Here is a 10783-nt window from a genome sequence, read left to right as displayed (position 1 = left end):
GAAGGAAGGAAGGAAGGAAGGAAGGAAGGAAGGAAGGAAGGAAGGGCCTGGAAAGGAAGAGCTTGGAAAGCTGAACAGAGGATTTTATATTTGATCCTGGAGGCAAGGAAACCACTGAAGTTTATTGAGGGGATGTATGGGAGTGGGTTCCATAATCAGTCCTGTGCTTGAGGAATAACACTTTGGCAGTTGAATGGAGGACGGAATGGAGTGCGGAGAGATTTGAGAATCAAGACCAACTCTACAGCTTCTTTAATGGGCAAGAGTTAATAAGGGCTTGCACTAGGGTGGTGGCTGTGTAAGAGAAGGGGACATATACAAAAGACTGGAAACAGAAACAAGTTTTGGCAGCTGATTGGGTATGGGCAAAGAGTGAGATCAAGGATGACTCACCAAGGTGCTCAAGCTGGGTGACTGGAAGGATGGTGGTACACTACGTGGTAACAGGGAAGTTTGGAAAAGCGGTGGGTTTTGGGGGGAAAATAAGATCTGTTTTGGCCACACTGAATTTGACATGCCTTGGGAACAAAGTTTTCTGAGAAGTCAAGAGAAGGAAGATATAGCCACAGCATTAAAAAAAAAAAGAAAAAGAAAAAGAAAAAACAATGACATATAAAAGAGAAGATCAGTGCTATTGTTCAAACCAAAAAGCATTTATTAGTTGTCTATACTAGCCAGACATGGGGCTCTGGGAATACAAAGATAAAAATAAGTCAGTCCTCACCCTTCAGGAACTCATGCTGTCCTCCCACAAATGGGGAAGAAAGACAGATTCATCAACACAGATGGTCCATCTAGGATGGAAGAATGCTAGAAATGCAAGGGTCTTTGAGATCAGTGTATCCATTTATGGCACAGCACAAACCCAAGATGACAAAGGTTTTGACTTGCCAATACCCAAAGACACAGGGTGTGTCAGTGATAGAAATGGGACAGCAGTCAAGCTCCCAGGCCAGTGCTCTTATCTCCAGCATTTTGCCGTAAGAACTCCTTTGAAGAGAGTTTGCAAAACACATCCTCTAACAAAGGACAGTGGATTTTTGTAGGAATGATTCAAGGTCAATATAGCAGGCTCTTTTAAAAGACTGAAATAATTGACTTGCAATAGCCAATTTTGTTTAAGCTGCCTCGACAGTCAAACTAGATCTCCCTGGTGTTGATGCATCATTGGCTACACAACTGAGCATTAGAACAGGTGAAAATGCCACATATCTACTGTATCACATAGAGCTTAAGTATGAAAGTCCAGAGAGCTGGTTCTGAACATTTGATGCCTGGAGCTGCCACCTAGCATCCTTTTGCTCTGCTCCCTGCTGGTGGATCCTTGGGCCAGGGAAGCAGACATCAGGGCAACATAGATTTAGAATTGGAAAGGACATTGGAGGTCATCTAGCCCAGGGCTTCTTAAACTTTGTCCACTGGCAACCCCCAGCACTTCTTAAACTGTGGGTGTTCCCGACCCACAGTTTAAGAGGCGCTGATCTAAGGCAACCCCTTCATTTTATATATGAAGAAACCAATAGGAACCAGATTCCAAAAATGTCAAAATTTTGATATAAATCAAAGCATGAACCTCCTCCCAGCTGTATTTCCTCAGGTTATTGCCACGCCTCGACACAGGAGGGTGGGGACTTGGACACAGCCTGGGGAAATAAAGGGTGGTGGGGAATTTTAGAGGTGGATAACTGGAAGAGGTGATCTATTCTTCTGGACACTAAACACTGAGGCTGAAAGGTCACGATTATGTAAATCAGATCCTGCCTAAAATGGCCCAGGAAAGTTCCCTCTTCAAAGGAACCCTGCAAAAAAAAAAATTCGGATTTTCAAAATAAAGGGCTTGGTGGATTTGAACAGGCTGAAGTTCTTTTCTTGGGGAATAGAAGAAAATGAAAAGATGGAAGTGAGAGGAGGATAAAGGGGAAAATTCGAGGTCACAGAGAAGCTTCTCAGGGGGCCAGAACCCCAAAGCTTTCTCTCTTGTGGGGGAATCCGACTGTGAGATTCCAACAGCCCAGGCTTTTGCCGGCTTGCTGAACGAATCCTTGGGCCCAGTCACCTGACTTCCTATCCTGTGGCCAACTGAGCTGCCAGGTGTTCCTTTTGGAGGTCCGAAGGACGGGGCTGAGGGGGGAGATGTGGCGGGATGTGGGGGCGTGCGACAGAGCCGGAGTGATAGCTGCAGCGCTGGAGGCAGCGACGCGCAAGAGGCTGCCGGGGCGGAGGGGGTCCTGCTCGCCCCGTGCATCAGCCCCTCAGCCTCTTGGGGCAGCCCCAGGCCAGGCTTGGGCGGTTCTTACCAATCTCGTCTCCATGCCCCATCTTTGCCAGGGCGAAGAGCAGCTCCGGGGAGAGCAGCGCAGGGATTCCCTTGAGCACCACCATGGTCCGGGGCGACGTGTAGCCACCTGCCTCGTGGCCTGCCGGAGTGGGTTGGGACCAGCTGGGAGGCGAGGTCCTGGCGGACCTTCCGGAGCAGCGAAAATTGTTTCACTTTCGGAGGGGTGGGGCGATGAGACAATTAAAAAACAAGAGCCCATGGGCGGGCGGACCGGGATCAGTCCATACGCGCCCTTGAGCATCACCAGCCCCCACCCCTGGCCTTGCTTTTGCCCACAGGGCAGAGCAAAGCCGGAGTCTCACCGTGGGAGGGAGTCTGAGCCCTCCCCCAAGGCTGCTCTCAGCGACTGGACAGTGGCCACCTGAAAGTGCATCGAGCTTAGGAGGGATTCAAACAATCACCGAATGCTAGAACTGGGAAGGGGCCTTCTTCCCAGGGCATTTCCTCCAACACCTTCAATTTACCGGGGAAGGAATTAACCGCTTAGAGAAGTGAAGTCAGTGGCCTAAGGTCACACAGGTAATATGTATCAGAAGCAGGTTTTGAACCTAGAGCCCTGACTTCTAATCCGATTAGTCAGAAATGGGACCCGATCTTCTGTGTCGTTTGACTCCAAATCCAACCCCCTCTCCACTACACCAGGATTTCTTTCGCTGTGGCCGCCCCGTGGACCTGATCGTATTAGTATTTCCACTGATAGTATTTCCACTATTATTATTATTTGACCGCTAGGGTCAAATGTTGCTGTTTGTCCTTCGTTCTTGAAGAGGACCATGATGCCATGACATACAGGTGAATTGGATTTAAGTGAGAGAGGGCTGTGCCACTTCCTCCTCCAGAGCCATGTGGGTCCAGTGGCAAGGGCTGACTGAATCCTGGAAACCCAGTCATGTCCCCCATACCAGCCTGACTCCCAATCTAACCGTGGCTCCTTCCCTCCCACCTGAATCACGGAGACTGGAAAGTCTATGAAACCCCTTGGACCAATATAAAGCTCTCAGATGTCACTATTACTTCAAAGAAAGCACTAGCCTTGAAGTCCTAAAACCCGAGTTCTAATCTCTCTTGGATTTACTACCTTTGTTACCTTGAGCAAGTCATTTCATCTTTTCTCCCTTTCCTCATCTATAAAATGAGGAGGTTAGACTAGTAAACCTCTAAAGCCTTTTCAAGTCTAAATCTTAGAAGCAGTGTTACCTGGGTAGAGATGAAGTCCTGGTTTTCAAATTTCACCTTTAACACATACTGTCTGTGTGACCCCAGGCCAGTAACTGGATGTCCCAGTGATCTAGAACAGTGGTGACAAAGTCAAATAGAAGTAGGAGGAGGGAGGGGTCACTAAATTGTACACCAGGATCCCAGAACGTGCATATTGACCTAGAAAACTTCATGTTATCATTATCTAAGTTCTACTGTATTTTTATTTTGTCAACTATTTCCCAATTGCATTAGAAGCATTGTGCCCTGGGTTTAACACCTCTTCTCTAGACAACTAAGGCTAGAAATTACCAGAAAGGTGCATACTGGTAGCAGAGCTTCCTCACCTTGGAGTTCCCCATACCAGTGAAATCACAGGTTTAATCTCTTCTCCTATAATCTGTGATTTCATTGGTATAAATTTTCTGTCATCCAACACAGTTTGAAACCCTGCTGTGGAGAGAGTCACGAGCTGCAGTGGCCGAAGGAGTCTGGAGAAGGTGGAAACAGATCCCCCGGTGGCTAGACTGGTCTTGGAATGACCAACATTACGTGCTCTATGCTTTCTGGATTACCAGCTCTCTGGCCAAAGCTTGCACATTCCTGTCATTACCTTTTAACCCAGGATGGCCTCCACACCATGATTACTCAATCAATCAAAAAATCACTTATTAATCAATTGCCCACTAAGTACCACGTACCATACTCAGATGTGAGTTCACATAATGAAATGAACCTGACTCAAATTACTTACACAGAGGTTAACAAGTACATATAAAGAATAAGAATTTGGAGTAGGACCTTCAAGGAAAAAATATGTTTTTTATTATTCTAAAAAGCCTGAGTTTTGCTTAGGCACTAGAAGTCTGCTAGTTTCTCCAAGAGAATAAGTAAATGAAAGCAAACCTGAAATGTTTGCACTGAATAGTGGTGAGCTGTTGTCCCTGGGGACTGCAGGGCTTTGCACTGTGGAAATTCATTTTGAGGTATGGCCTGTACTAATGGTGCTGAAGTCTGTTCCAACTCTGAAATTCTGGGATTCTTTGAATTGTTCCAGCCTGTTTAAGGGGAGGAAATCTGAGTCTCTTGGCACTGGAAACCAAGCAGCAACTGGTATCTGGTATTCACGGGGAGCCTGGGCTGCTGGGGAGGAATTTTGTGCAAATGGAACCCCAGAAATAGTTGTGGGACACAACAAATTCAACTGAACAAATTCAATAAGAATTTCTTCACTTGGTCCAATGCATCATGCTAGGGGCTGGAGGATAATGAGCTATCTCTGCCTTCAAGGAGGTTTAGTCTAGTTGGGATAATCAGACAGATGACTATAAATTAAGTTAGGATAAGAATAGTGCTCAAAAAGGTGTTTTTTGTTGTTGTTCAGTTATGTCCAACTTTTCATGACCCCACTTGGGGTTTTCTTGGCAAAGATATTGGAGTGGTTTGCCATTTCTCCTCATTTTACAGATGAGGTAAACAGGATTAAGTGACTCGCCTAGGGTTACACCGCTAGTGTCTGAGGCCTCATTTGAATTCAGGTCTTCCTGACTCCAGGCCTGTTGCTCTATCATCCACTTTGCCATCTAGCTGCAAAGTACTATGAGAGCTTGGGAAAGAGGGAGATAACTTGGAAGAAGGGAAGAGGAAAGAAGATTTAGAATGTAAGCTCCTTGAGGGAAGGGACTGTTTCATCTTTGTATTTCCAGACCCTAGCACAGGCCCAGTTTTCTACTCCCTGCCCCTTAGCTGCCCACGAGCTATGGCTCACCGCAGCCATCTGGGCTGCCATCTATCTGTCTTGAGTCACCGTGTACCTTGATCCTTCGTTTCTAGGCTGGCAAAAAAAAAAAAAAAAATCTGGCAAAGACTCAGGCTTCCAGACATCTGGTAGTTTTCCATATTGACCTTTGATCACAGCTGTATTATTCATTCACTTAAAAGCATGAAAGAGCAAAAGAAAAGAACAGAGATCCACATCCAGAGGCCATGTGCTGGGCCTGGACACAGTGGGGTCTTCCATTATACACCATCACACCTGCCTAGAAGCAGGCTCCAGAGGCTGGGCATGTGCAGATGGAGTTTCCACTGGCCAAGCCTCCATTACTTCTACATGAGGAGAGAGGCTCAGGGAGGTTCAGTCATTTGTCTACATTTGTAGAAGCAGATAGTTGTAGCAGTACATAGAATACCAGATCTGGAGTATGGAAAACCTGAGTTAAAATCCAGCTTCAGACACTTACTAGCTGTGTGACTGTGTGCAAATCACTTAAGCTCTCAGCCTCAGTTTCCCCATCTGCAAAATGGGAATAATAATAACAGCACCTTCTTCACAGTGTTGTTGTAAGGATAATATCTGCAAAGTACTTTGCAAACCATAAGGCACTACAAATATGCTAGCTATTATTTTTCATGGGTGGACTTTGAACCCAGATCTTCTGACCCTAAAGGCAATGTTCTCAAGTCACTGTACTCATGAACCAACCTTTCTTCTGGTTCACTTACCCCAGTAATCTGTACTCAGGACTGTTCCTATTAACCATAAGTGTAAATTAACTATCATCTTTCCTTCCTAGGGAAAGGATAGTCTTAATGTATTTCTTTCTTTCGGATGAGGCAATCAGGATTAAGTGACTTGCCCAGAGTTACACAACTAGTAAGTGTCAAGTGTCTGAGGCTGGATTTGAACTCAGGTCCCCCCGATTCCAGGACCAGTACTCTAGCCACTGCACCGCCTAGGTTATCCTAATGTATTTATTTTTAAGCCTTGTTGCTATCCTTTCCAGAATCTAGAGATACCTCTGGCCACGCTTTCTCCTGTTGTTATTGCAACTTTAGAGTGGTGCCCTTCTCCTCCCTCTAACAGTCAGAGAAAATTTTAAAATAAAGAGGGAGATTTAGGTGATTTAAAAACAAAAGGCACCAATAAAAATAGTTAGAAATGCAGGTATCAGTAGTAGCAACCATATATCTTAACAGTTGTGTTTCCAGCCTTGGTAGAGGTATGGAAGTGCGGAGGGAGACGCCATTCTTCCATCCCTGATCACCGGCTGCCATCTTGTGGCCAGGTTGAATAATTTCCAACAAGAAATTCTACAGAGTAAGGTCAATATGGGAAGAAAGACCTTTGAGGTCTCCACTACTCCAACCACTTCATTTTATAGGTGAAGAAACTAGGGGGAGAGAAAAGGTTCCAGCTATGAGTCCCTCAAGGTCATGAAGCTGGTACCACATAGAAGAAGGACACAGGGAAATGAGATGATCTCCAAGGTCACATCTTGTTCTGGCAGCTACTCATGGTCTGGTTAAATTCTATGGATCTCAGTTCCTTGTGTGCAAAATGAAACCATTCGGACCAGTTGTCCTCCGGGTCTGTGGAATGGTCCACTTAATAAAGCAAGAAGTGTCTGCAAATACATATATAGGTAGATATCTCTATGTATACAAATATGTAAACACAAAAACACATACACATATATAGGTAAATATCTCTAGCTAGCTAGCTATACATGTTCTAATGCACATATATGTATATCTATACATATATAGGTATTATCTGTGTATACACATAGAGATATACATATACAGAGGAGCCAAAAAGTCTCAAGGCAGCTTTGTTATTAAAGCTTAAAATGGCACTAACACTTTTGTTTGCCCACAGATACATGTCTATATCTCTATCTCACCTACATCTATATCTCTCCTAATCCCATTCAATTAATTGACCAAAACTAAGAACAAAACTGTGCCGTTATCTTATTATTTATTGACCTTGAGACTTAAGACTTTAATAATAAAAATGTGCTTTCTTGTTACCTCTAACTGTACCATACAGAGGATAGAACCCATCCTCCTGGCTTAACTGATCAACAGATTACAAAGCAGTGTCCTGGGAGGATCCAGTCAGGAGCTCTAGATTCTTACTCTTACTCCACTCTCCAGCCATTGGACTTAACCCTTTCATGCCTAGAACTCCCACCCTGGAGAGTGATTACTGGTTAGGAGTTGCCCTGATTGTCTAGGACCATTTTCTACCATGATTCACTTCACTGACCATCTCATCAGCAGCCATGTGTTGACAGTTATGTTGACTCAGTTACCCACTGTTCCCAGCCCTGCTTATCAGACATTGTTGGGGGAGGTTTTGGTGGGGAAGGAGACACAAAGTCTGCAGTTTTTGTATCACCTGCTCTGTCACATACTCCTACCTGCAAATTGTCACGTTCCTGCTACCTTGGGGAGGAACCGAGATTCAAGGGCCTCACCTTGAGGAGGTGGACCCATCTGGCTTATTTTAAAGTTACCTATAAAAGCTGTCTCACCTTGAAGTTGTGGCTGATCTTCAGGGATCAGCCCATCAACATGTTGCTATCTTGACATACTTATAATAAAATCCTTTTAGTTTTCTTTGTCCTGAGTTTTGCCTCCTTTATCAAGGTGAAAGACCAAATGAAGAATTTTCCTCTCAACACATGCCTCAAGGACTGTCTTTACTTTTGTATTTGTCCTTCCAGAATTTTAATGCAGCGCTTGGTGCATAGCCATAGTTCATCTTTCATTTTGAGGAGGATCAGTGACATCACGGGGGATGTCTTGACTTGTGCATGAATTGGATTTAAGCGAGGCAGAGTTGCACAAAGTTGTAAGCCTTACTCTCTTTTCCAGAGTCTTCGATGTCCAGCGGCAAGACAAAAATCAAGATGAGTGGCAATGGCTCAGGAGGGAGTGGATGGATGAGCTTGGTGTCTGTGATGTCTGACCAAGCTCTAAGTGCTCCACAGTGCCTGCTCTAGCTGCCTTCATGGCCATTGGAACAAATTGTCCTCTTTCACCCATTCTGCTAGGGAAAGCCTTCACATGCTTGGGGTAGACATCCCCTAACCCCTAACTCACCAATGGATTTGAGGCCTGTCAGTCACCCTCAACCTGATTCAGCCTGTCTGCCAAGACAGTTTACCTGGGTGTGCATGCTGCAGCTTCTTAGAGCCACAGGTGAGAGCTGAGTGGCAGGTAGACAACAAAAGTAGATGACCCCCTTATAGCTCTGTATGGATAAGATCAGAAGCACAAGGTTCCAGCTGGTTTTCATCACATGGACTAGTTATTGGAGAAGTCAACTTTGAAACTTGCGTTGAAATCTTGTATTGAGATCTGTTTTGTAAAAGATTTTAGCAGAAACACCTAAGGAGTCTTTACAAGTAATTTGGAACCAGAAAGGAAATTACTGAAGTGACCATGAGGACATGATATTTTCCAAACTGCCCCAAGAATAGATGTTCTAGAACAGACAACTGAATGGGACGTCAAGATCCAAGATGAAATGTGTTGAGTAAATAGACATTGGGAGTAGGTTACTAAATTGACAGGACACTTAATGTTTGTTAATGTTGATGTCCATTGTTGTACTACTTTGGCTTTTTGTTTCTCTGTATCTGTATACTAAGTTCTCTCTGTTATCCTGGTGTTATATGAATTTCCTCTCTGAATTAGTCCCTGATTTTGGACATTCTTACTATGATTTGTATTGTGATTGGTCAATGATTCTGGTCCCATTTTGTAATTAGAACTACTCTGTATCACCCCCAATATGTTGTAAATTCTCAAGCCGCGTTTCTTTGTCTCTGAGCCTAGTTCAGAATTCTGGCTCCTTAAGGCCTGGTCCCATTGGCTCGGGCCATCTTTCAGGGGTTGTCTCTTGTTAACTTTCTATCTGTTAACTTTTATCCTTGTGAAGTGCTTTCTGATCTTAGCCTTCAGATGCTCTTCTGGGTAGTGTCCAAGATAATGTTTTACTGGGTGTTCTCTCTGTGGTCATTGGTGTACCCAGAGGTCACCTTGACCAATGGGAAGGATGTGAAGGGACTCCCTGAACTTGTTTTCTTGAGTTGCCCTATTTTCCAGAGATGAAACCTCCCCTGAACTAACTTAACAGTGATCCTTTGCAACTGTACTCTATTAAATTCTCAGTGCCTTTGAAGCCAGGTCAGCTACAATCTTGGCTCTGGCCAGCCTAAGCCAGACTGTTAAACTGTTCATGCAGCTGGGACCCTCTCAGATAAGCAGAACATCCTTTTTCCATGGTCCTACGTTCCCAAGCCCTCCTGCTTCCTCTTACTGCTCCCTCCCCTACTGCTCCCTTCTTCCTCCATGCCACTCCTGTTGGGGGGTGAGGGATTGCCCTCCACTCCTCCCGAGTGACCTCCCTTTCTTGTGGTACTCCATAAAAATCCAAGGCATTGTCTGTAGGGCAGATTCCTTGGTATAAGGAGTCCCCACATGAATGTGCCTTTCTCTTGTAATTAATGGAGTTACTGCCTACATCTTGTGGAGCTGTGACTTTTGGTTAACAGAAGCCACTGACAAGTTTGAGCAGACCTCTGTGTGTATGTGTGTGTGTATGTATGTGCAGGTACACACATATGTGTAGATATATATCCACTTAAAGAACACAATTAATTTGTCACTGTCTACTTGTGTATCATCAGAATTCAACAAGGAAACATTTCAGCACCCAATATGTGGAAGGCCCTCTGCTAATAAGATTGCTCAAGCTTAAGACACCCTTGGAAGATGGCACACAGAGCATGATGGGACAATGGCAAAATCACTGGATTTGGAATTCAAAGACAGGTCTGAATCCTGGCTCTGGTACTTACTACATATGTGACCTTGGGCAAGTCACCACTTCTCTGGTGGTCAGTCTACTTTTCTGTAGAATGAAGGAGTTATGTTGAAAAGAGAAGAAAATAGACTTGTGTCCCAAGCAAAGGAAATCCCCTAAAAGCATAAACCAAGACCATTATCACAAAAGACAGTCAGACAGAAAGGCTGGGGCAGCCAAAATACAGAGCATGAGAGCCAAGGAAAGCAGCCTAACAACCATGATGATCCAAGGCGAAGGGCTACTTGCTGGCTGTTGTAAAGGGGCAAATCACATTGAATCCTAGAAATGTCTGATTAAATCCTGCTTGTCTGGGCCTCTTGGAATCAGGGTCTGCTTTGGGGCAACACTTTCACCATCCCATTTACTCCACGATCATTTCCATTACAGTGGAGCGTACTTACGGATGCAAACACTTTTCTTGTATTCTTATTAAGAGGTTGTTTCTGAAATGCTTTGCCCTTGACAATGTTGTCCTTCCTTGGGCCTGATTGCCATGTTGTCATGTTTGGCTGAGGTAACAGAGTTGCTAAATAAAAAAAATATATATATATATATAATTTATTGTTAATATATTTTATATACATATG

At 44.4% G+C, this 10783-nt stretch overlaps 1 protein-coding gene across 1 annotated transcript in view; it reads right to left on the bottom strand.

Annotated features, from left to right (window-relative positions):
- The window catches only part of FUOM (fucose mutarotase), a 36976-nt gene extending 34498 nt beyond the window's left edge, over positions 1-2478 (bottom strand). The window contains exon 1 of the mRNA XM_027846366.1: positions 2298-2478. Within this exon, the coding sequence (XP_027702167.1) occupies positions 2298-2382 (85 nt within the window). The 5' untranslated portion in view covers positions 2383-2478. The remainder of the gene's footprint in view (positions 1-2297) is intronic.
- Positions 2479-10783: the final 8305 nt, after the last annotated feature.

Source organism: Vombatus ursinus, unplaced genomic scaffold, assembly GCF_900497805.2.
Source record: "Vombatus ursinus unplaced genomic scaffold, bare-nosed wombat genome assembly UNPS02015129.1, whole genome shotgun sequence".
Lineage (NCBI taxonomy): Eukaryota > Metazoa > Chordata > Mammalia > Diprotodontia > Vombatidae > Vombatus > Vombatus ursinus.
This window is presented reverse-complemented; position numbering and strand designations above follow the sequence as displayed.